The sequence below is a fragment of the Leucopleurus acutus genome, assembly GCF_964270905.1.
Source record: "Leucopleurus acutus genome assembly, chromosome: 1".
Classification (NCBI taxonomy): domain Eukaryota; kingdom Metazoa; phylum Chordata; class Mammalia; order Artiodactyla; family Delphinidae; genus Leucopleurus; species Leucopleurus acutus.
Genome location: NC_139142.1, coordinates 121,223,328 through 121,249,965, shown reverse-complemented (window position 1 = coordinate 121,249,965; position 26,638 = coordinate 121,223,328). Strand labels below are relative to the sequence as shown.

Below are 26,638 nucleotides of genomic sequence, written 5' to 3'. Positions count from 1 at the left end.
AACAACTTGGGGGTTAGGAGCACTGACCCTTCTCACTATAGAAAATCCACATATAACTTACGGTCAGCTTTCTGGATCCTCAGTTCTGCATCTGCATATACAGTTAACTGCAGATTGAGTAGTACCGTAATAATTACTATTGAAAAAATTTCCCACGTAAGGGGACCTGTGCCGTTCAAGAGTCAACTATATTTCATTGCAGAATAGTTCTCTTGTTTGATACTAAATATAGCCAACTTCTCTTGATTTCCTTAGTGAAAATCTCCAATGATTTACGAATTCTTTTTCTCCAGTTGAATTGTATCTGTAGCCTTATTTCCTGTTTAAAGGTCATTTGATTCAGTCAGGGAAGCCATGAAGGAAAATACAGTACAGCTGCATAGAGGCATGGTTTGTGGTTTTTCTTTTTCTATTGTTACTCATTTCAACTCAGTAGATGGTGACATCAGCTTTAAGAGTGTTTGCTTTGTTAGGCTGAGTATTAGATATTTTTATGAGATCCATTAAAATGAAGATAGAAGTAGGATCAAAGTATGCATTTACTTTCTAAGTACAGGTCTTTCGTGTAGGCAGTGTTCTTTCCTAGCCCCTACCTAGAAAAGAAGGAGAACCCTTCCCTCTACAGGGAGTTTGTAAATCCCATCATAGCCCTCATATTTGTTTCTTCAGGATCATGTTTATGGACTGAAGGGGATAGAAGTAATATATTCATTCCAAATATGAAAAAAGGTTACTTTGTTGAGGAAGTTACCAACTATTTTCAAACAAGGAAATGAAGAAAGAGCCAACCATATTTAAAAATAAACACAGTGTTATGTCATTATTTTTCCATGATGCCTTGCACATTCTGTTAGGGAAAATGTCATAATTTCCACCAATGTAGAGAAATGACCACATCAGCTCATGGCAACAGAAATGTGGCTGCCAGACTCAAATTACTAACGCCTCCTAGGAAACCCTTAACTTGTGATTTCCTTTTTTTCACTCTATAGGGATATGGAAGAAGAGTGTATTAGCTTCAACCCATAAATGTCTTAATTTTTAATGAACTGCGAGTTAAATTCATTTCCCCACTGTAGCCCCTTCTCTACTCTGTACCATGGGATATTATTACAGACCTCTTTCACCTAGCATTTTGCTTTTTACTTCATACTTTTTGAAGATTTTTCCCTTTCCATTTGTGGCTATCTTTATCACAGGGCTGGTAAACTGCAAGCACTGATAAATGGCTTAGGCTTATAAATCATTCTGTGTTTCCCGTGTGCTGTATGATTTCTGTATCCATGAAAGCGTCACCCTTCCCTTTTCTTTCATTTATTCTTCTTCCCTGGGGAAGGTGACCTTTTATGCTATGAATGTGAAGGGATTTTTTTATGTTTCTTTATGGAGAGACATAAAAGTACCTTATAACTTTCATAAAAATTTTGTGGGTCAACCTAATGTCATAGTCATTTTATTTCCTTCTATCAGTACTATGAAAGGAGGCTGATTTGCTTTATTCTCTAAGATTATAGCCCATACATTCAGTGCCAAGGTTATCGTAGCTGCTTGCCTTCCTTGAAATCTGTGGGGCAGCCATCAAATTGTCTTGACCTACTTCTGTAATAAGCTTTTGTTTGGATTTAGCCTTTCCTTGAATTTCAGTTCACTTTTGTGATTCTAAGTAGCTATTTGTGATTATCTTTACTCTTCTTCTCTGTGTGGTCCCAAACATGATTTTGTAGCATCAGCTGACTGTGATGTTTCATCTATTCTTTTAGAAATCTTAGTTACTTAAATGTAAATACATTTCTTCAGAGATGTGTCATTCCTACTGGCTGTTATAGGATCCTTCATAATTCCCACTAGACAGACTTATTGGAAATACTTTGAGGACCGTTCTGGGTTTTTTTTTTGGTTTTCAAGTAGAATTAGAAAAAGAGCCTATGGTAGTGTGCTTAATGTGGTCTGCATGGCCTTCTCCAGCCAGTCATGAGACCTGATATTTTTGAACTCAGAGTGGCCTAGGTTACTTAACTGTTTTTTTTTTTTTTTGAGATGCAGACCTGTTGATTTGTTTTTACTAGAGTTTCACAGTTCTGCTGTTGACTATAGCATCTTTGAAAGTAATTTATCTAATGATTTTTTTCTCTTGCTTTTTCCACTCTAATTAGTCATTCTATAAAGAATAGAAATTGTCAGAGAGTTTTTTTCTTCTGTTTTATATTAGGGTGCTTGGGGAGGTAGTGGGTGGAAGATACAGAATTTCAAAGATAAAACTTTACTTGTTTCCTATTTGTAGTGTGGCTCAAATACACAGTTGCTTCATGTGTTTCAAGAAGACTTCATTAGAGGATATAAACCACATAAAGAAGATATGGAGAAAAAGGAAACAGAAATATTTTTTCAACCATCACAAGGTACTGTTAAAAAATAGTCTTGAGGGGCTTCCCTGGTGGCGCAGTGGTTGAGAGTCCGCCTGCCGATGCAGGGGACACGGGTTCGTGCCCCGGTCCGGGAAGATCCCACATGCCGCGGAGCGGCTGGGCCCGTGAGCCATGGCCGCTGAGCCTGCGCGTCCGGAGCCTGTGCTCCACAACGGTAGAGGCCACAACAGTGAGAGGCCCGCGTACCGCAAAAAAAGAAAAAAAAAACCACACAGTTTGTAAAAAATAGTCTTGAGTTCAATACCTTAATCTTAGAAAACCTTCAAACTTTCATTGAGTGTGGATCTTTATATCTAAAGTCATCACTCGTGATTTTTGGCAAATACTCTAGTTCTATCAGAATTGCTTTTTTGTAGGTGAAGAACACATGAGGGTAAAAATTATATTTTGAAAGACAGGTTCTCTGGTGACATAGCCTTTTGCCAAGAAATGTTATTTATGAAACCTAGTTTAATTGTTTAAAAACTTAACTTCGGTTGTTCAACTCTACAATTAAATTGTTTTGGTCGGTAGTAAGTATCCTTCTGGTATCTTAAGGAAGCCAATTAATATAAGTTTACTAAAGATTACTGATAAATATAGGAGGGAGATATTATGTTGTATGGTATACCAGGAAGCTTAGGTACGCTTAGGTTTTATGTTGTATGGTATACCAGGAATTAAAGGTACCATCTCATAGTTTTCCTCTCTGAAGGGTTGTATTTATTTCTTCTTCTTGTGAAAGAAAGTAGTTCTCCTAAGACCTTTCAAGAACAAACCGTATGATATTTAAACTTTATTATTTAGCTTTAAATATTCCTTTTAGAAGTTATACTTTGTAATTATAAAACTTTCATGTTCTATTTGAAAATTAAATTTGAAAATAGAGCATACTGAGTAGAATACTTTCTGTATGAAGGTAGGAAAGACATGTCCTACTTTAAGAATTCATTTTCTGTGATTAATAGTTTTTAGTTTACAAAGGGTTTCCAGGTATTTTATCTCATTTGGTTATAGATTGTAAGTATCCAGAAGGACATATTTAATTTTCTTAGTATAGCTTTTATCACAGAATTATGTATAGTCATTTAAGGAAGGTATTTCTACTGAATTTGTACAGTTAATTTTGTTTTCTTTAGTGGAAAATCAGAATGAGTTCTGTCTTCTGTGAGGCTTAGCTCAAACATCTTTTCACCCCTCAGACTAATAATTTTTTCCCTTTCCTGCATCTTTCTTCATAGATCAGAACTTTTCTTCTTTCTAAGTTATTCAGTTGTCACGTTCAGTTTTATTTCACTGTCACTATAGCATAACAGTACTGTATAGATTTAAAATGTGCTTTTCCATAGTATTTCACCTTTACTTGGGTTAAACTTTTTTATACGCTTTCCTGCAAATCTAACTATCAATTATCATGCTACTTCTAACAGGGAATACATGCCAACCTACTAGAAAACAATGCTTATATAAGGTTGGTATTTTTTAAATAATGTTTTTAATTGGAAGACCTGCATTTAAAAATATTATTTTATTTCCCTCTTTTGAGATATATATATTTATATTTTTTGGCTTGTGGGATCTTAGTTCCCCAATCAGGGATCGAACCTGGACCCATGGCAGTGAAAGCACCAAGTCCTAACCGCTGGACCGCCAGGGAATTCCCTTGATATTTCTTTTTCTGTTTTTTTCTTTTCTTTTTGTTGGGATATAGTTGCTTTACCATGTTGTGTTAGTTTCTGCTGTACAGCGAAGTGAATCAGCTATATGTATACATATATCCCCTCTTTTTTGGATTTCCTTCCCATTTAGGTCACCACAGAGCACTGAGTAGAGTTCCTTATGCTATATAGCAGGTTCTCATTAGTTATCTATTTTATACATACTGGTGTATATATGTCAATCCCAGATATTTCTTTATGTCACTGTGAAATCAGGCTGAAAGATTTCCTGATGCTTTTCTTGGTTTTCCTTTAGTTTTTGTACAAAGTTTCTCTTGATTTTATAGCTGTTTTCTTAAGGGACTTGAAATGTGTATTTCTCCTCTTCCCTGACCCTGCTGTATTTTGTACTTTCTAAGTTTTAGTTAAAAATTAATTACTCTTTTAATTAAGAAAAGTGCCAGTTACAGACAAAAGTAGCGTGCATAGTTAAATGAACCTTCCTATGCCCATAACTTAGATTGATGACTTTAAGATTTTGTCACCTGCTTTACCTACCCTATTTTCTTTTCTTTTCCTTTTTTCCTGAAATATTTTAAAGCAAACTCAGCCATCATGTTGTTTCGCTCCTGTGTACTTTATGCATTTCTAAAAATGACTTTCTTACATGTGTGCTGTTATCACATTGATAAAATAACGAAATTTCTCAGAATTCTGTAATAACTAGTCCATAGATTTACTTCATTTAATTGTCTCAAAAAAATGTCAGGGTTATTTGTTCTTAATTTGTTTGGATCCGTGTCCATATAGAGTCCACACATTGTGTTTCATTTTTTAAGAGTCTTTTAAGCTAACGTAATCCCCCTTTATACTCTTACCATGCCACAGACTTGTGTTAGAGAAAGTTATTTTATAGGAATTTCTCTGACCAGTTACTTGTGACGTCATTTAAAATTTTTCCTGTAAAGTGCAAATTACCTCTGTAGACTTGATTTGACCCAGATTCAACTTCCTAGGTGTTGCTTTGTTCATCATAGAAGGTCATAAGAAAGAACGTAATGTTAGGATGTCTCATGTTTAGTGATGCTAAGGTTCAGAAAATTCACCTGGTGGCACCAGTGTAAAATTTGCCAGCAATCTATTATCTTGTGGTTTCTTCCATTGATACTGTTGCTTTCCAATCAATTATTTCATTAAGGATTGCACAAGTGTGATTTTCTAGTTTTATCAGTTCTCATTTATTTATTAGCTGGAAAGCATTTGTAAGGAAAAGCTTTCCCTTATCCATGGCAGCTTTTTGGCTATTTTGAAATAGAGTTATTTTTAGGAAAGTGCTTAGTTCTTTCCCTTTAATTGATGATTTCAAAGGAGTTTGTGCCCAGGTTGCTGCTAGTGGTTACGGATGAATTTATTGTTGTTGTTGTCTTTCTTTTTATTTTGTGAATCATTATGAACCCATTTTAGAAAAACTGCTGAAGAATAATACACATACAAAGATATACTCCTATCACTCATGAATTTTTATGTACTTAGCATATTTCAGTCAGTTTGCAGTCATCATTCTAATTCTCGCATTGTCCTGTATTAGGCTAGTGAAGACCCTTTCAAGTTGGTCCTGAATTCTTTTGACACAACCTCATTATTTTTGATAGTCTCCTTTCTTTCAGGCACAGCAAGCTATGCCAGGCTTATCTGGTAGATAGCCTTTGCAAGAATGGAGTCATCCCTCCAGACTGTTCCTTCCAATGGAGCATGGTATTTAGAGGCCACAGTTTGAGTTTTAGCAATGCTCATTGCCAATGAGTTGCCATTATGGGTTTTCTTCTCTTTTTTCTCCTCCGTCCCTTCCTTCCTTCCTTTTTTATCGAATGAAAGAGTCTTTAAATTCTATACTGGTTCACAATTTTCAAAAGTTTCACACCCATAATTTCATATAATGTATAGGTTTTCATTTTTAAAGGAAGTTTTTGTTGTCCTTTGTAGATCTCATTTTCATATATGAAAAATGCAGTTGTCAGTAGGGAACATTATGTTCACAAATAATGTCTTTTCATAAAAAATGCATAAAATTTCTAAAAAGTCTCTCCTGCACCACCATCATTGGCCCTCCACCCATAACTATTAATTTTTTTAAAAAATGCTATTTTACATATAGAGAAAGCAGGATACATGTTTACTTCATTCTTTCCATTTACTTGCCAATTTTCCAGTTAAGGAGTTAGTGCCCCAGTTACTTCAGGGGGCATCCAGTGAGGCTGACTTGCTCCTGTTCTTTTTCTCCCTCTCTTGCTCTTGCATTCTCTCTCTGTGTCTTTCTCTTCTTTTCTCTCTTCCTTTCAGCTCTTCCTTCTGGTCCTCTTGTCCTTCCTTTCCTTTTTTTCTTATGTGCCCTCTCTCTTTTGGTATTCTTATGAACTCAATGTGTTTTAATAAATTGTATTCATTTTTATTCTTTGATGCTCAAATTGTCCCATCTTTGACCAATAGGTATCCCTTCATGTTCACTTTTGTACTTTTGATGTAGCCGTGTTAGTCTTTGATAGCCACCTAACTTTTAGCACAAAAGTTATATAAAACTGCTTCTATACACCTATTCTTCCCTTTCCTCCCAACTTCTATACATATCAAGAGATTTTGTTTAAAATGTCTTTCTCTTAACCCTATAGAAACACGTTAACTTAAATATTCTTTTCCTTTAACAATAGGATATCGACCACCACCATTTTCAGAAAAGTTCTTTCTAGTAGTAATTGAAAAGGACAGCAATAATTGCTCTGTTCTCCACATGTGGCACCTTCATCTTAAATCTGTACAGGCATGTTTAGGTAAGTAATTATATTACAGTTTTATGTAGATATGATATGAAATAAATTCATTTTATTGGATATGCTTTAGGTTGGTTAATTCTTTAAAATGAAGATCCAGTGAACTGTAAACTGAGTTGCTGAACTGAAGTATGTATAGGCCAAACTTTTAATTACAAGGCCATAAATCATTAATGAAACAGGTTAATCTAAAAGCAAACCAGTCAACGGGCACATAAGACATATTGAAAAAAAAAGTTTGATTATTTTTTAATTAATATTTATTAAATGCCTATTATGACTCTGTTCTAGATACCATGTCCTATAAATCAGTTTTGCCCATAGAATTAATACTGTATTTTTTTGTTGGTTAATACACACTGCCATCTGATACCATGCACATTACTTTAGCATCACTAAAAGAAGGAGATTTGCTATTTAGAAAATGTGATTGAGCATCTGATGTTCAAAAGAGGAACTGGTTTTGTAGAATATTAGGAAATGCAGCAGTGATTAAAAAAAAATATTTCAGCCGTGCTTTTGCTATACGTATTCATATTGATGTCTTAGCAAATTAGAAGATCTGTAATATGAAGTACAGAAATTGATTATAAATCTTTCTTTTTAAAACAAACTTACTTTTTGAGAGATACTTGTTTAAATGAAGAATTGCATAGTTAGCCATATCAAACTGAATCTACTTTAAACTGATTAACCCAAAATATTTGAGTTTTGAAAATATTTTATTATTTCTGATGGTTACATAATTTTAATGATTTTATACACACTAAACATTTAATACAGAGAAATAATAATGTATATGTGTTTTGTTCTCTTCCTAATCCACATTATCACATAACTGTGTAAATAGCAGTTCTAACTGGGCCATGAACTGGGACTGGAAAGGCCAAATGATTCAATAGAACCTTTACCTGTGCCTAGTTGAGCCTAATCATCTTGTGGTAGGAGGAATCCAAAAAAATTTTCAAAGCCTTTGGCGTTAATTCTTGGCGTTACATGTTGTTCCACAGGAATGCAAGAGTAGAGTGATCTATTGATAAAAGCTTGTCAGGAAGAGAATTTTATTTTTATTTTTTTAAATTGAGGTAACATTGGTTTATAAAATTATATAAGTTTCATGTGTATAGCATTCTAATTTGACTTCTGTATACATTACAGTGTGCTCACCACCAAAAGTATAGTTTCCATCTGTCACCATAGAGTTGACTCCCTTTACCCATTCTGCCCTTCCCCAACCCCTTTCCCCTCTGGTAACCACCAATCTGTTCTCTGTATCTATGTGTTAGTCTTTGTTTGTTTTGTTTGTTCACTTACTACTTTAAAAAACTATTCCACATATGAGTGAAACCATGCAGTATTTGTCTTTCTCCGTCTGACTTATTTCATTTAGCATAATACCCTCCGGGAAGAGAATTCTTAACCCACCAGAGAATATAGTATTTTCTAGAGTTGAGCACAGAGCCAGGAATGGTTCTGAAGAGATTAATAGAGGTAGCAACAGATCCTTGTGGTAGGATAGGAATCATGTGATGCCTTCTGTCCCCCTGCTTATGAAGGAACTATCCCACTGCTCTTCCCCTCAGGTCTGGGCTAGTATAGAGTTGCCTTGCTTACTCTGCTTGTGACAGCAGTAAAAGGTCACAAACAGTAAGATTACAGTAGAAGCAAACAAATCATATGCTATCTTTAGCTTTGACATAAAGCATCTATCTTGTGGTTCTAAAATGTGCAGCAGATTTAACATGGTGTACATTGCCATTAAAGCTGATACGTGAATTTAGCAGTGTGTTGAAAATCCTGGCAAAGGGTGAAGCGATAGACTAGACTTACATTTAGGTGGGGAAGGAACATTTGGAGTACCTTCTAGGTACCAGGCACTGAGATAGGTACTTTATATATGTGAGATAGATGTTACCTTCAGTTTACTAATGGAATAATATTAAGTAACTTGACCAAATGACACATCTAGTTTGTCACAGACTAAGTTTCAAAATTAGGTCTTCTGGCTTTAAAGCCTTTCTTTTGCTTTTTCCCCCTGCTCTTATATTCTTTCTTTGCATGAGATATATGCATTAGAAAATTGCCTGGTTTACAGAAAGAGAAATGACTCAGTTCAGCCTTATTTTGCAGGTGAGAAAATAGCTACAGATGATGAAGTACCTTGCTTAAGGCAACATATCTAGTTAGTTTTAGAGTAGGAGTAGTATTTCTGTCTTCTGACTACTGATTCAAGTTTGTCGTCTTATTCTATTTTACAAAAAATGTTCTCACATTTCTTATTTAGTGGTCTGCCATTATAAAAGAGATTGGCGTATTTAAAATCCACCAGAAGCAAAAGGGGATTGATTATTATCTCTCCGTATTCTGGTGCTACTCGGGATGTATAAAGCTAATAAGACCTCATCCTTGCCCTTGATGAATTCATAGTCTAATGGCGGGGAGGGAGATGGACATACAAATAAATAAATGTGATGCAAGTATCTCTTACATGTAGCAGAAGCACAGATAACTAAATCTGCTTAGAGATTTACACTCCACCTGAATGTGAAAGCTGGAAGCTTTTTGGACAAAGATCAAGGTCAATATGCTTACAAAGCCATTCAACTAATACTATCTTAAATTTGTTTGGAACTTTTATATGTTCTTGGAACTTTTATATGTTCTTGTTTATTATCTTGTTTCAGCACTTGATAGTTAGTAGGCTGGTATTTTAATGTCTTCTTTACCGCTAGCTAATTTTATGACCTAAGGAAAATCAGTAAGCTTTCCAAGTTTAAATTTCTTCATCTATTAAGTGAGGCTGTACCTTGTTATTTCTCAAAGTTTGACTTATGACCCATCTGTTTCAGAAACACCTGGACTGCTTATTAATGCAGATTTATGGGATCTACCCCAAAACAACTGAGTCAGTGTTTCTGTGGTTAGGCCTGAGAACCTTCATGTTAAAAGTTCCTCAAGCTTTTGATGTGTTTTAAAGGTTGAGAACACTGGACTAGAGAACTTGTTTTTTTCCTAGATCTTACATGTTGTGATTCTTCACTGACAATATCCCTGTGATGCAATTGTTGATGCTAAGAAAGAGTAAAATAGTTTTAAAAAAAAAAATTCTATCAAGGTAACTGAGCAAAAGTTTGAAAATTGATCTTGTCTCCAGAGCACTTTTAAGAAATCATGTTTCTTAAATCATCACAAAATATTATCTAGCTCATGTAGATAGTGATGATACTAATATATTTCTTAATTTCTTAATTTATTTTCAAAGCTAAAGCTTCAGAAGGTGTTTCATCAGAGAGTCTACTTTCAGTCCCTGGACAGAAGAACATAGACTCTTCTCCAGAAACCTCTCCTAGTGTGAGCCCCATACCACATTCTTCATCAATCGCCAACCTTCAAACTGCTAGTAAACTGATTCTGAGTTCTAGACGGGTATATAGCCGACCTCTTGATCTCCCGGTAGGAGTTGAAGTAATAAGAGCAACGCCTTCAGCAGGTAACGTAACTTTAAGACCGGACAGTTGTAGCTCAGAGCAATCTTCAGTGCATAAAATGGGTGAACTCTTCTGAAATATGTGCAGAGTTGACACTGAAATAAAGATTTGTTTTCTACTAACGATACCTCTATTTAGAAACATGTCTATTTTAGAAATAATTTCCTGTGATAAATGTAATCAGCTTGACAGAAAATAGTGTGAATGTTTTAATGCAAGGTTTCTTGCCTATGCTGTGATTTCCTATAAATAGGAATACTGTGATAGTGAAATTGCAAAGAAAAATATGGTCGTATGTGAATTATTGAAGCTTTTTTTTTTAATTAAGGCTTTTCATCCACAGTATTGCTGTTATTAAGTATGTTTGACCAAGAGTTGGCAGATACTTTGGGGGAAAAATATAGGATACAGGATTAGAGTTTGGTTTGCCTAGAGCGATACTGACATTAGCAAGGTTGGTAAAATAGTTTAAAGAGCAGGACTGGCATCTGTATTTTAAAATGTTCTGTCATTGTGGAATTTGAATTGAGGAGTTCCTCGAATAGTGTTTTTGGGGAACCAGAATTGGAGGTTCAAGACTATTCCAATTACTGGTGAATGATTTTGAGTATGAGGTTCTCTTACTCATCCCTAACACAGGTTTGGAATCAGAGTTGGAAAGACCACATTAAGAGTTTACTCTGGGCTTTTGTGGCAGGTGCAGATTTAGGTCAGCTTTTGAATCTTTCAAAGTATTTGGAAAGTTTAGGATATACTCAAATAAGTTTATTGGAATTAATAATGATAAATTACATTTTGCGGGGACTCTGTAAAATGCTTTCAAATGTCTTGTTGGACAGTAAAACTCCAAGGGAAGTAGTAACATGATCCCTATTATTTATTTATTTAAATACTTATTTATTTATTATTTTTGGCTGTGTCGGGTCTTCGTTTCTGTGCGAGGGCTTTCTCTATTTGCGGCAAGCGGGGGCCACTCTTCATCACGGTGCGCGGGCCTCTCACTGTCGCGGCCTCTCTTGTTGTAGAGCACAGGCTCCAGACGCACAGGCTCAGGAGTTGTGGCTCACGGGCCTAGTTGCTCCGTGGCATGTGGGATCTTCCCAGACCAGTGCTCGAACCCGTGTCCCCTGCATTGGCAGGCAGATTCTCAACCACTGCACCACCAGGGAAGCCCCTCCCTATTATTTAGATAGAACAGGCTCGGACGTTTAAGTGCCTTTCCCACTGTTAGGAAGGCATTGATAGAATGGAACTTGAATCCAGGCCTTCTGATCCCAACCTTAATCACTGTTACCCCTCATCTTATAGTTGTTTTTTTTTTTAAATTAATTTATTTAATTTATTTATTTTTGGCTGCGTTGGGTCTTTGTTGCTGCGTGCGGGCTTTCTCTCGTTGTGGCAAGCGGGGGCTACTCTTTGCTGTGGTACGCGGGCTTCTCGTTGTGGTGGCTTCTCTTGTTGTGGAGCACGGGCTCTAGGTGCGGGCCTTAGTAGTTGCAGCATGTGGGCTCAGTAGTTGTGGTGCACGGGCGTAGTTGCTCCACAGCATGTGGGATCTTCCAGGGCCAGGGCTCGAACCCGTGTCCCCTGCATTGGCAGGCGGACTTTCAACCACTGCACCACCAGGGAAGTCCCTCCCCTCATGTTATAGTTGACAATAGATGGGAAGTGTTAGTCTTTGGCAGTCAGGAATAAATATGAGGGTTCTGGTTCAGTGTTAGGAGAGCATGAATTAAACCTGGTTAAGAAGGTGAGATCTAGTGTCTGTTTAGCTGACTGAAAACATTTTGTGGTGGGGGTAGATCTAGTGTCTGGATTATTTGAGGGCCAGTTAGGGGAATTTGAAAGGCAAATTTTAATGACTACTTAAGTATTTATGATGAAAGTGATAAAAGATATAGAATGAAAGTCCAGTGAGGCATGTGTGGTAAAGACATATAAATTACAGCAGGTGACAGGTTTATTGATTAAGCATTGACTTGTTTCATTGCTTTTGAGTTTTATTTTAATGAAATATTTGGTTTAGCAGGGGACTGCAGAGTTACTCTGAAGAAGCTCATAGTGGATTTGGATTAATCACATTCTAGAATTTGATTATTAGCATATTATTTTGTGTTTCTATTATTATGACGATCTGCTTTTTCTTTTTTAAGGCCACCTGAGTTCCTCTTCTATTTATCCAGTGTGCCTGGCACCTTATTTAGTGGTTACAACTTGTTCTGACAATAAAGTACGCTTCTGGAAATGTAGTATGGAAACCAATCTACAATGTAAAAGTGATGAGAAGGAAACCTATCATTGGAGGAGATGGCCCTTGATGAATGATGAAGGAGAAGATAACAGCAGTACAGTGAGCATTGTGGGAAGACCAGTTGCTGTTAGCTGTTCATACACGGGTCGCCTTGCAGTGGCTTACAAACAACCTATCCACCACAATGGTTTTGTTTCTAAAGAATTTTCCATGCATGTTTGCATATTTGAATGTGAATCTACAGGAGGGTCAGAATGGGTTTTAGAACAAACAATTCATCTTGATGATTTGGTCAAAGTTGGGAGTGTACTTGATTCAAGGGTCAGTGTCGACAGTAATCTCTTTGTGTACAGCAAATCAGATGCACTTTTGAGCAAGGATAGATATCTTATTCCGAATATCAAACATTTAGTACATTTGGACTGGGTATCAAAAGAAGATGGCTCCCACATTCTCACAGTAGGGGTCGGTGCTAATATCTTCATGTATGGGCGGCTTTCAGGAATTGTGACTGAGCAAATCAATAGTAAGGATGGAGTAGCTGTCATTACTTTACCACTAGGTGGAAGTATCAAGCAAGGAGTTAGGTCAAGATGGGTTCTTCTTAGATCTATAGACTTAGTGTCTTCTGTTGATGGTACACCTTCACTGCCTGTTTCTCTCTCTTGGGTAAGAGATGGGATATTGGTGGTAGGAATGGATTGTGAAATGCATGTATATGCACAGTGGAAGCATGCTGTCAAATTTGGAGACGTTGACGCTGATGGTCCTGATGCAGAAGAGACAGCAGTACAAGATCATTCTGCCTTTAAATCTAATATGTTGTCAAGAAGAAGTATTGTTGAGGGAGCAGCTATTGCTGATGATATTTTTTGTTCACCAACTGTAGCTCAAGATGGTGGCTTATTTGAGGCTGCACATGTACTTTCCCCTACTCTCCCGCAGTATCATCCAACCCAGCTGTTAGAATTGATGGATTTAGGGAAAGTTCGCAGGGCTAAAGCTATTCTCTCTCATTTAGTAAAATGCATTGCAGGAGAAGTTGCAATAGTTAGAGATGCTGATGCTGGAGAAGGAACTAAGCGACATCTTTCTCGAACCATTAGTGTAAGTGGCAGTACAGCCAAGGATACAGTCACCATAGGGAAAGATGGTACTCGAGATTATACTGAGATAGATTCTATTCCCCCACTACCGTTATATGCATTGCTTGCTGCCGATCAAGATACAACCTACAGAATTTCAGAAGAAAGTACAAAAATACCACAGAGCTATGAAGATCATATGGAAAGTCAACCAGAGGATCAGTATTCAGAGCTGTTCCAAATCCAGGATATAACAACAGATGATATTGACTTAGAGCCAGAAAAAAGAGAAAACAAATCAAAAGTAATAAATCTTTCTCAATACGGACCAGCTTACTTTGGCCAAGAACATGCTAGGGTACTTTCAAGTCATCTTATGCACTCAAGTCTACCAGGCCTTACCCGTTTGGAGCAGATGTTCCTTGTAGCTTTGGCTGATACAGTGGCTACCACCAGTACTGAGCTTGATGAAAACAGAGATAAGAGTTACTCAGGTAAATACTCTAACTAAAAATTTATAAAGTTATCATTAATAGAACTGTTTGTATTTATCTATATAATGACTCACATATTAAATTGCAGTCTTTCTTTAAACCTTGCAGGGAGATGACCTCTCTAGTTGATAGTTACTATTAATGATTAGTTGTAAAAGGAAAGGTGATTGGGGTAGGCTCTGACTTGTGCATGGGACTTTACGTATTTGTGATATCTGTGTGCATCCTCACATGAATTTTTACCCTGAAACCTTCATATCATTTTGGACATATAGTCTTTTGTTTTTTTTGAACAGATTGATTCCTATGGTTTATTTTAATTTTAGTGATAATAATGGCCCATTTGTTAATTTTACTATTGAACCACCAGGTTGTAAGGACCCCCTGGGCTCAACTTGTTCATCTTCACATTTCTAGGTATAAATAATTTTTATAATTACCTAATTTTCTCCAAAAAGTCTCTTGAGAAAGGGGTTTTCATACATTTTAATGTAACATGTGTCTTGCTTAATTCATTCTGTAACTGGAAAAATTTTGGCTGCCTCCTGAAACTAGATTTCATTCTTTTTTATGCAGATAGTTGAAGGTAATGGTGTTGATTCTAAATGATGACATTAGCAAAGGAAACCGAAAATGATTGATCATTCATTCATTCAGTAAATATTGTGGAGGAGTGAACAATTGCTATGTGCCAGGTGCTTCATGTACTTTATTGTATTTAATTATTACAACAGTCTTCTAGTAGGTAGCCACTATTATACTTAATTTTATAGACGAAGACTCTGATCCTTACGGAGATTAAGTGACACATAAGATCACATAGGTAGTAAATGGCAGAACTGGGGTTCAGATGTGGGTAAATCGTTGCCTCCAAGCCTATACTCTTTTAATTATTTCAGAAGATTTCCAAGTGTGAGGGAAAAAGACTGTTCCTCAAAGCTACCTGGAATATATCTCTTCATATAGGTTTATGTCTTTATAATATATCTCCAAGGTTTTCTGTAGATTAAAATAACTAGTGACCTCTAGAGGATTTTGCCTATGAGTTATTTTCTAACCATATTAATTTAAAAAAATTTGAATCATTATGAGGTTGTGTGCAGTTGAGCAAGATTCTCCCCAAAACAGCCTTAAGCCTTTGTTGCAAACTTAATATACGTTAGAGTTTTTACTTGAGACATTCAGAAAATAGATACATCATAATCCATGAAACATAGTTTAAATTTTCGGATACAGAACTGTATCCTTAGTTAGGCAATATAAAAATGGTTCCTCCTGGTCACAGTGGATTTTCATTAGGTAGATAAGGCAGGAATGAATGTCTCCATTTCACAGGTAGCAAACTGAAGCTCAGAGATTAAATAGTTGCCATCTCAGTGAATGGATTCTAAGTAAATGAATTCTTCCATTTGTTCAAGTAAGACAATTTAGAGGTATTCCTGACTCTGCTTCCTCTCCCGCCCTAATCCAGTCCATTGGCGAATGCTATTAGTTCTACTGTATGGAGACCCTAGTCATTTCTCATCACCTCTCCTGTTACCACTCTGGTCCAAGTCACGTCATGTCCTGCCTAATTATTGACAAAGTCTCCTACTAAACTGTTTAGTTCTTGTTACCCCAGTCTGCTCTTCGCATAGGAACTAGTGATTATTTTAAAACAAAATCACATTAAATCTCTTCTCTGCTCAACAAACACTGTGGCTTCCCATCTCACTTTAGAACAAAAAGCCAAATGCTTCAGTGATCTACAAGGCTCTTTGTGATCTGTGCTCACTTCCATTCTACTGCATTGTCTTCCTTGCTGTCCCACAAACCCACTAGGCCCATTCCTGTCTCAGAGTCTTTGCGCATATTGTTTCCTCTGCATAGAATACTTGTCTTCCAGATTTAGGCGTGCCTCATTCCCTTACCTCCTCAGATTTCTGCTGAAATATCATCTTATTGGAATGTTCTTCCCTGGCCTCATATCAAATAGAACCCTTTTACCCCAGCACTCCCTTTCTCTCAGTCCTGCTTTATTTCTCTCAATAGCATTAATTTCCACTAGACACATTACCTCTTCATTGTTTGTCTCTGTCTCCTAAGATGTAAGCGCCCTGAGAGTGGGGACTTTGCCTTATTCCCTGCCAAACCCCCAGTACCTTAACTGTGCCTCCAATGTAGCGGATGCTTACTTTGTGAATGAATACATGAGTGAGTGGATGAACAGATATAGCTGATGGGAAGTAGAGGTGGAACTTTGACAATTTAAAACGTTTTATTTTCTTCAAGAAAATATTTGATTCAATACTCTTGAGTACTTCCTAAGTGGCAGTTACCAGGCTAGGCGCTGTCAGTACTTTTCTGTTTCTTTTATCCAACAGTGGCTATAATTTTGAGTACACTTGCCATGCTTTCATACCTCTGCTCAACTTTTGACTAAGAGTAAATTTGTGGAATCAAGGTTAGAGTTCAGCCTTAACTTGGTAACACTAGCCTGGGGAGTCAAATTTGAAATCTTTGAATAATGAATCTTCTGTATTTCATTGGAGCTAACCAACCTAGAAAATATTACCTATTTAATCATATAATAAATAATTTTACTTTATTATGTAATTCCTGTTTTTAAATCTCATCTGAATTTGCACAGGAAATATTTTAAAAAATTATACCTAACTTACTATAGCTAATATATTTTTTATTGGATTTCAAGATTTCTTTCCTTTTCATTTATTATGAGTAGTTCTAAGTACTATTATTACCTGTACTAATAGGTACTTATATTTTTCCCAATTATTTTTCATTTGGCAGTTTTAATATATACATATGCTTTTTGTAAAGCTGTATAAATAAAGATACTGAAGTGTTCAGAAAGGAATACACTCAAAAATATATATATATTTTTGTGTAAATTATTAAATTTAATGTTTATTTTCTAACTTTTTACTGGTTTGTGATTTGTTGCATTCCTTTTTCCTTAAACATATTTCCTCTTTGCAGGAAGAGACACATTAGATGAGTGTGGTTTGCGGTACTTACTAGCTATGCGCTTGCACACTTGCCTTTTGACATCGCTGCCTCCTTTATACCGAGTACAGCTGCTTCATCAAGGTATTGTTTGAACCTTCGTGCAACTTTTATTTCGTACTGAAGTGGTTAGTATATTCATATTTGTGTCTGAGCATTAGTAAATCAACATATGCCGACCTATCACCAGCCTTAAGATCTTCCTGTCACAGGAAAATAAGGTACCCACTTACCTTTTTTCTATGTTATTTTTCAGCTGTATTCTGTGACTTTTGCTCATCTGTCTCAGTTTCTCAGACTTCAGTCACTAAAGTCATAGTAGTTTAAGTAAACTGGTATGCCTGAGGTTGTAACCTAAAGTGGCCCTGAATTTCTATGACGCCTGATACCTTTTCTTTAAAAATTATGTAAATTTTGTCCTATGCATTATTATTTGTGTTTATTTTAATATAAGCATTATGTTCTAAGTTATTTACTTACAAGTAAAGCTGATGTTTCATGAATATCTGCCGTACAGTAATCCAGTAGATTTGCATACTTCTAGCACACTGCCACATACCCTGATTTGCGATGTGTAGGTTTATATCAGCCCCCTAACTTAATAGATTAAAAAATCAAACCTATAGAGTTTAAAGTGACCTGCCAAGATACAGGGCTATTTGTTAATAGAGAATTCCAGTGCAGTGGGCTGTGTTCCTTTTGAAGCCAGCATCCTGGATACAGCCCCATAAAATACGCTTTCGTATTGTAGGACCTGGAATACCAGGCTTTATAGTTTGTTACTCTTACCCACAGTACTTACTGTTTACCCTCAGTAAATGTTCTTTGAAAATATGATTACAAACATATGTCATATTCTGTCGTGTTTTTAAACTATAATTCATCTATATAGTCTTTTATTTTTTTCTAAAAATACAAATTTAGCTGTTTTTTTCCTATTTGAATTATCACTGTTAATGAGTGACCTTATAACCTTGCATATAAATATTTATGTATATATCTGATTACTTCCTCATGTTTGTTTTCTGGTAGTGAAATTACTGAATCAAAGGGCTTGAAAATTCTTTTTTTTTTTTTAAATCTTTATTGGAGTATTGTTGCTTTACAATGGTGTGTTACTTTCTGCTTTATAACAAAGTGAATCAGATACATATACATATGTTCCCATATCTCTTCCCTCTTGCGTCTCCCTCCCTCCCACCCTCCCTATCGCACCCCTCTAGGTGGTCACAAAGCACTGAGCTGATCTCCCTATGCTATGCGGCTGCTTCCCACTAGCTATCTATTTTATGTTTGGTAGTGTATATATGTTCATGCCACTCTCTCACTTTGTCACAGCTTACCCTTCCCCCTCCCCATATCCTCAAGTCCATTCTCTAGTAGGTCTGTGTCTTTATTGCCATCTTACCCCTAGGTTCTTTATGACATTTTTTTCCCCTTAGATTCCATATATATCTGTTAGCATACGGTATTTGTCTTTCTCTTTCTGACTTACTTCACTCTGTATGACAGACTCTAGGTCCATCCACCTCACTACAAATAACTCAATTTCGTTTCTTTTTATGGCTGAGTAATATTCCATTGTATATATGTGCCACATCTTTATCCATTCATCCGATGATGGACACTTCGGTTTCTTCCATGTCCTGGCTATTGTAAATAGAGCTGCAATGAACATTTTCATTCAGTACATGACTCTTATTGAATTATGGTTTTCTCAGGGTATATGCCCAGTAGTGGGATTGCTGGGTCATATGGTAGTCCTATTTGTAGTTTTTTAAGGAACCTCCATACTGTTCTCCATAGTGGCTGTACCAATTCACATTCCCACCAGCAGTGCAAGAGTGTTCCCTTTTCTCCACACCCTCTCCAGCATTTATTGTTTCTAGATTTTTTGATGATGGCCATTCTGACTGGTGTGAGATGAGATCTCATTGTAGTTTTGATTTGCATTTCTCTAATGATTAATGATGTTGAGCATTCTTTCATGTGTTTGTTGGCAATCTGTATATCTCCTTTGGAGAAATGTCTATTTAGGTCTTCTGCCCATGTTTGGATTGGGTTGTTTGTTTTTTTGTTATTGAGCTGCATGAGCTGCTTGTAAATTTTGGAGATTAATCCTTTGTCAGTTGCTTCATTTGCAAATATTTTCTCCCATTCTGAGGGTTTTCTTTTGGTCTTGTTCATGGTTTCCTTTGCTGTGCAAAAGCTTTTGTTTTTTTGCAGTACGTGGGCCTCTCACTGCCGTGGCCTCTCCCGTTGCGGAGCACAGGCTCTGGACGCACAGGCTTAGCAGCCATGGCTCACGGGGCCCAGCCTGTGCACGGCATTTGGGATCCTCCCAGACCGGGGCATGAACCCGTGTCCCCTGCATCGGCAGGCGGACCCTCAACCAGGGAAGTCCTGTGCAAAAGCTTTTAAGTTTCATTCGATCCCATTTGTTTTTTTTTGTTTTTATTTCCATTTCTCTAGGAGGTGGGTCAAAAAGGATCTTGCTGTGATTTATGTCATAGAGTGTTCTGCCTATGTTTTCCTCTAAGAGTTTGATGGTGTCTGGCCTTACATTTAGGTCTTTAATCCATTTTGAGCTTATTTTTGTGTATGGTGTTAGGGAGTGTTCTAATCTCATACTTTTACATGTACCTGTCCAGTTTTCCCAATAAGCACCACTTATTGAAGAGGCTGTCCTTTCTCCACTGTACATTCCTGCCTCCTTTATCAAAGATAAGGTGACCATATGTGCGTGGGTTTATCTCTGGGCTTTGTATCCTGTTCCATTGAGCTATCTTTCTGTTTTTGTGCCAGTACCATACTGTCTTGATTACTGTAGCTTTGTGGTATAGTCTGAAGTCAGGATGCCTGATTCCTCCAGCTCCGTTTTTCGTTCTCAAGATTACTTTGGCTATTCGGGGTCTTTTGTGTTTCCATACAAATTGTGAAATTTTTTGTTGTAGTTCTGTGAAAAATGCCAGTGGTACTTTGATAGGGATTGCATTGAATCTGTAGATTGCTTTGGGTAGTAGAGTCATTTTCACAATGTTGATTCTTCCAATCCAAGAACATGGTATATCTCTCCATCTATGTGTATCATCTTTAATTTCTTTCATCAGTGTCTTATAATTTTCTGCATACAGGTCTTTTGTCTCCTTAGGTGGGTTTATTCCTAGATATTTTATTCTGTTTGTTGCAGTGGTAAACGGGAGTGTTTTCTTAATTTCACTTTCAGATTTTTCATCATTAGTGTATAGGAATCCCAGAGATTTTTGTGGATTAAATTTGTATCCTGCTACTTTACCAGATTCATTGATTAGCTCTAGTAGTTTTCTGGTAGCATATTTAGGATTCTCTATGTGTAGTATCATGTCAGCTGCAAACAGTGACAGCTTTACTTCTTCTTTTCCGATTTGGATTCCTTTTATTTCCTTTTCTTCTCTGATTGCTGTGGCTAAAACTTCCAAAACTATGTTGAATAAGAGTGGTGAGAGTGGGCCACCTTGTCTTGTTCCTGATCTTAGTGGAAATGGTTTCAGTTTTTCACCATTGAGGACAATGTTGGCTGTGGGTTTGTCATATATGGCCTTTATTATGTTGAGGAAAGTTCCCTCTATGCCTACTTTCTGCAGGGTTTTTATCATAAATGGGTGTGGAATTTTGTTGAAAGCTTTCTCTGCATCTGTTGAGATGATCATATGGTTTTTCTCCTTCAATTTGTTAATATGGTGTATCATGTTGATTGATTTGCGTATATTGAAGAATCCTTGCATACCTTGAATAAACCCCACTTGATCATAGTGTATGATCCTTTTAATGTGCCGTTGGATTCGGTTTGCTAGTATTTTGTTGAGGATATTTGCATCTATGTTCATCAGTGATATTGGCCTGTAGTTTTCTTTCTTTGTGACATCTTTGTTTGGTTTTGGTATCAGGGTGATGTTGGCCTCGTAGACTGTTTTGAGTGTTCCTCCTTCTGCTGTATTTTGGAAGAGTTTGAGAAGGATAGGTGTTAGCTCTTCTCTAAATGTTTGATAGAATTCCCCTGTGAAGCTATTTGGTCCTGGGCTTTTGTTTGTTGGAAGATTTTTAATCACAGTTTTAATTTCAGTGCTTGTGACTGGTCCGTTCATATTTTCTATTTCTTCCTGATTCAGTCTTGGCAGCTTGTGCATTTCTAAAAATTTGTTCATTTCTTCCAGGTTGTCCATTTTATTGGCATAGAGTTGCTTGTAGTAATCTCTCATCATCTTTTGTATTTCTGCAGTGTCAGTTGTTACTTCTCCTTCATTTGTAATTCTATTGATTTGAGTCTTCTCCCTTTTTTTCTTGATGAATCTGGCTAATGGTTTATCAATTTCGTTTATCTTCTCAAAGAACCATCTTGTAGTTTTATTGATCTTGGCTGTCATTTCCTTCCTTTCTTTTTCTTTTATATCTGATCTGATCTTTATGATTTCTTTCCTTCTGCTAACTTTGGGGTTTTTTTGTTCTTCTTTCTCTAATTGCTTTAGGTGCAAGGTTAGGTTGTTTATTCGAGGTGTTTCCTGTTTCTTAAGGTTGGATTGTATTGCTATAAACTTCCCTCTTAGAACTGCTTTTGCTGCATCCCATTGATTTTGGGTCGTCGTGTCTCCATTTTCATTTGTTTCTAGGTATTTTTTGATTTCCTCCTTGATTTCTTCAGTGATCACTTCGTTATTAAGTAGTGTATTGTTTAGCCTCCATGTATTTGTATTTTTTACAGATCTTTTCCTATAATTGATATCTAGTCTCATAGCGTTGTGGTTGGAAAAGATACTCGATAAAATTTCAGTTTTCTTAAATTTACCAAGGCTTGATTTGTGACCGAAGATATAATCTATCATGGAGAATGTTCCATGAGCACTTGAGAAAAATGTGTATTCTGTTGTTTTTGGATGGAATGTCCTATAAATATCAGTTAAGTCCATCTTGTTTAACGTATCATTTAAAGCCTGTGTTTCCTTATTTATTTTCATTTTGGATGATCTGTCCATTGATGAAAGTGGGCTGTTAAAGTCCCCTACTATGAATGTGTTACTATCGATTTCTCCTTTTGTGGCTGTTAGTATTTGCCTTATGCATTGAGGTGCTCCTATGTTGGGTGCATAAATATTTACAATTGTTATATCTTCTTCTTGGATCGATCCCTTGATCATTATGTAGTGTCCTTCTTTCTCTCTTGTTAACAGTCTTTATTTTAAAGTCTATTTTGTCTGATATGAGAATTGCTACTCCAGCTTTCTTTTGATTTCCATTTGCATGGAATACCTTTTTCCATCCCCTCACTTTCAGTCTGTATGTGTCCCTAGATCTGAAGTGGGTCTCTTGTAGACAGCATATATATGGGTCTTGTTTTTGTATCCATTCAGCCAGTCTGTGTCTTTTGGTGGGAGCATTTAATCCATTTACATTTAAGGTAATTATCGATATATATGTTCCTATTCCCATTTTCTTAATTGTTTTGGGTTTGTTATTGTAGGTGTTTTCCTTCTTTTGTGTTGCTTGCCTAGAGAAGTTCCTTTAGCATTTGTTGTAAAGCTGGTTTGGTGGTGCTGAACTCTCTCAGCTTTTCCTTGTCTGTAAAGATTTTAATTTCTCCATCAAATCTGAATGAAATCCTTGCTGGGTATAGTAATCTTGGTTGTAGGTTTTCCTCCTTCATCACTTTACATATGTCGTGCCACTCCCTTGTGGCTTGCAGAGTTTCTGCTGAAAGATCAGCTGTTAACCTTATGGGGATTCCCTTGTGTGTTATTTGTTGTTTTTCCCTTGCTGCTTTTAATATGTTTTCTTTGTATTTAATTTTTGATAGTTTGATTAATATGTGTCTTGGCATGTTTCTCCTTGGATTTATCCTGTATGGGACTCTCTGTGGTTCCTGGACTTGATTAACTATTTCCTTTCCCATATTAGGGAAGTTTTCAACTATAATCTCTTCAAATATTTTCTCAGTGCCTTTCTTTTTCTCTTCTTCTTCTGGGACCCCTATAATTCGAATGTTGGTGCGTTTAATGTTGTCCCAGAGGTCTCTGAGACTGTCCTCAGTTCTTTTCATTCTTTTTTCTTTATTGTGCTCTGCAGTAGTTATTTCCACTATTTTATCTTCCAGGTCACTTATCCGTTCTTGTGCCTCAGTTATTCTGCTATTGGTCCCTTCTAGAGTATTTTTAATTTCATTTATTGTGTTGTTCATTGTTACTTGTTTCCTCTTTAGTTCTTCTTGGTCCTTGTTAAATGTTTCTTGCGTTTTCTCTATTCTATTTCCAATATTTTGGATCATCTTTACTATCATTATCCTGAATTCTTTTTCAGGTAGACTGCCTATTTCCTCTTCATTTGTTAGGTATGGTGGATTTTTACCTTGCTCCTTCATCTGCTTGTGTTTTTCTGTCTTTTCGGTTTGCTTATCTTACTGTGTTTGGGGTCTCATTTTCGCAGGCTGCAGGTTTGTAGTTCCCGTTGTTTTTGGTGTCTGTCCCCAGTGGCTAAGGTTGGTTCAGTGGGTTGTTTAGGTTTCCTGGTGGAGGGGACTAGTGCCTGTGTTCTGGTGGATGAGGCTGGATCTTGTCTTTCTGGTGGGCAGGTCCACGTCTGGTGGTGTGTTTTGGGGTGTCTGTGGCCTTATTATGATTTTAGGCAGCCACTCTGCTAATGGATGGGGCTGTGTTCCTGTCTTGCTAGTTGTTTGGCATAGGATGTCCAGCACTGTAGCTTGCTGGTCGTTTTTGCGCCTTTTTGTATTATGTGGAGCTGGGAGGTCTCTTGTGGACCAGTGTCCTGAAGTTGGCTCTCCCACATCAGAGGCACAGCAGTGACTCCTGGCTGCAGCACCAAGAGCCTTTCATCCACACGGCTCAGAATAAAATGGAGAAAAAGTAGAAAGAAAGAAAGAAAGAGAGAGAGAGAGGGGGGAGGGAGGGAGGGAGGGAGGGAGAGAGGAAGAAAGGAAGAGAAACAAAGGAAGGGAGGAAGGAAGAAAAAATAAAGATAAAATAGTTATTAAAATAAAAGATAATTATTAAGGAAAAAAATTTTTTAAGTAAAAAAACAAAAGAACAAACAAATATGGATGGACAGAACTCTAGGACAAATGGTGAAAGCAAAGCTATACAGACACAGTCTCACACAGAAGCATACACATACACACTCACAAAAAGAGGAAAAGGGGAAAAAATAATATATCTTGCTCTCAAAGTCCACCTCCTCAATTTGGGATGATTCGTTGTCTATTCATGTATTCCACAGATGCAGGGTACATCACCTGGATTGTGGTGATTTAATCCACTGCTCCTGAGGCTGCTGGGAGAAATTTCCCTTTCTCTTCTTTGTTCGCACAGCTCCGAGGTTAAGCTTTGGATTTGGCCCCGCCTCTGCGTGTAGGTCACCGGAGGGCGTCTGTTCTTCGCTCAGACAGGACAGGGTTAAAGGAGCAGCTGATTCGGGGGCTCTGGCTCACTGAGGCAGGGGCACGGAGTGCAGGGCGAGCCTGCGGCTGCAGAGGCCGGCATGACGTTGCACCAGCCTGAGGCGTGCCATCCGTTTTCCCGGGGAAGTTGTCCCCGGATCACGGGACCCTGGCAGTGGCGGGCTGCACAGGCTCTGGGAGGGGAGGTGTGGATAGTGACCTGTGCTCGCACACAGGTCTTGGTGGCGGCTGCAGCGGCCTTAGCTTCTCAGGCCCGTCTCGGGTCCATGCTGATAACCGCGTCTCGCGCCCGTCTCCTTTACGCAGCGCTCTTAACCCCCTCTCCTCGCGCACCAGGAAACAAAGAGGGAAGAAAAAGTCTCTTGCCTCTTCGTCAGGTCCAGACTTTTCCCCGGACTCCCTCCCGGCTAGCCGTGGTGCACTAACCCCTTCAGGCTGTGTTCACGCCCCCAGTCCTCTCCCTGTGCTCTGACCAAAGCCCGAGCCTTAGCTCCCAGCCCCCGCCCGTCCCGGCGGGTAAGCAGACAAGCCTCTGGGGCTGGTGAGTGCTGGTTGGCACCGATCCTCTGTGCGGGAATCTCTCCGCTTTGCCCTCCGCACCCCTGTTGCTCTGATCTCCTCCATGGCTCCGAAGCTTCCCCCCTCCGCCACCCGCAGTCTCCGCCCAGGAAGGGGCTTCCTACTGTGTGGAAACCTTTCCTCCTTCACAGCTCCCTCCCCCTGGTGCAGGTCCTGTCACTATTCTTTCGTCTCTGTTTGTTCTTTTTTCTTTTGCCCTACCCAGGTACGTGGGGAGTTTCTTGCCTTTTGGGAGGTCTGAGGTCTTCTGCCAGCGTTCAGTGGGTGTTCTGTAGGAGATGTTCCACGTGTGATCTCCACATCTTACTCTTCAGCCATCTTCCCCCTCTCCCCTGAAAATTCTTAACTCTTGATAAATATTGTGACTTTCAGAAAGACCATGCTCATTTACAGTCCCAGAACCAGTATTTGACGATGCCAAAACTCAACTCATTGCAACACTTGATATTATCATTTAAAACAATCTATGGCATTTGGAATAGGTTTAAAAAGCGGTATCTCAAATGTTAGTTTTAAAATTGTAAATTTTAGTTTTAAATGATGGTCATATGGTACTGAATCACTTAATGACAATTGTGTATATTGCCTAGGGAGACCTAAAACACCTCAAATTTCTAAAGCTTTGTCAAATTCCATTTTCCCTTTGATACAGTTAAAACATTGGAGATGAGAAAAGTGACTGCTATTGTAGGTGATGGTCCGGGGAAAAACTTAAGTAGCTAGTAGACAAGCTAAGAAGAACAGAGATATATTGCAAAGAATAGCCTGCCATTGGTAGGCAAATAAAAATAAGTGCCTGCTGGTGCCCCTTGTTTTTTCTTCCTGATACCTTTTTACACTTCTAGTAGTTAGATTTCCAAAGAGAGTTACTGATCTCTTCATCTTCTTTCTGAACCAAATTCCTCTGACATGTCTGTGTATATTTTTGTTTCCTTTTAGTCATACCAAAAATGTCATCAACCAAATTTCATTTAAGGCTATAGAATATACTTTATATTGTTACTTTATATTAAAATTTTTATATCAGCAAAAGTGTGCATTTTGCATTGCCTTAAAATAGCAATTCCTAAAGCAAAGTGTTAGTTTTTTTTATTCTTGAATCAGATAGATTTAAATAGAGAATTAATCTGCTTTTTAGGTTCTGAAAAAATACAAGTTGATGTTTTTAAGTTTTGTCCATTTTCCCCCTAAATTTATAGTGACAGTTAAGGCTTGTTGCATTGATTTTGTGATATGATTTCAAACACAGTATATAAATGTTAGCAATGAGGAATTTAAAAGACTTAAGATTATTATTTAAAATGGTCCTAATAGTTTTTTTAATAATTTCCGAAGGAATTGTTGGGAAGCAGTCATTGTTAGAAAAGCTTTAAACTATATGGAAAATCTATATAGTAGTTGTTAAT

General features: G+C 37.4%; 1 protein-coding gene across 7 annotated transcripts in view; it reads left to right on the top strand.

Annotated features, from left to right (window-relative positions):
* Positions 1-26,638, top strand: part of DMXL2 (Dmx like 2) — a 161,557-nt gene that overhangs the window by 85,725 nt on the left and 49,194 nt on the right. For 5 of the 7 annotated variants that reach the window (XM_082847056.1, XM_082847054.1, XM_082847057.1 and 2 more), the window contains exons 15-19: positions 2,282-2,399; positions 6,769-6,888; positions 10,151-10,378; positions 12,530-14,206; positions 17,186-17,296. In XM_082847056.1, coding sequence (XP_082703182.1) covers positions 2,282-2,399; positions 6,769-6,888; positions 10,151-10,378; positions 12,530-14,206; positions 17,186-17,296 — 2,254 coding nt within the window. The remainder of the gene's footprint in view (positions 1-2,281; positions 2,400-6,768; positions 6,889-10,150; positions 10,379-12,529; positions 14,207-17,185; positions 17,297-26,638) is intronic. The other 2 variants (XM_082847058.1, XM_082847059.1) reach the window with 2 other exon arrangements.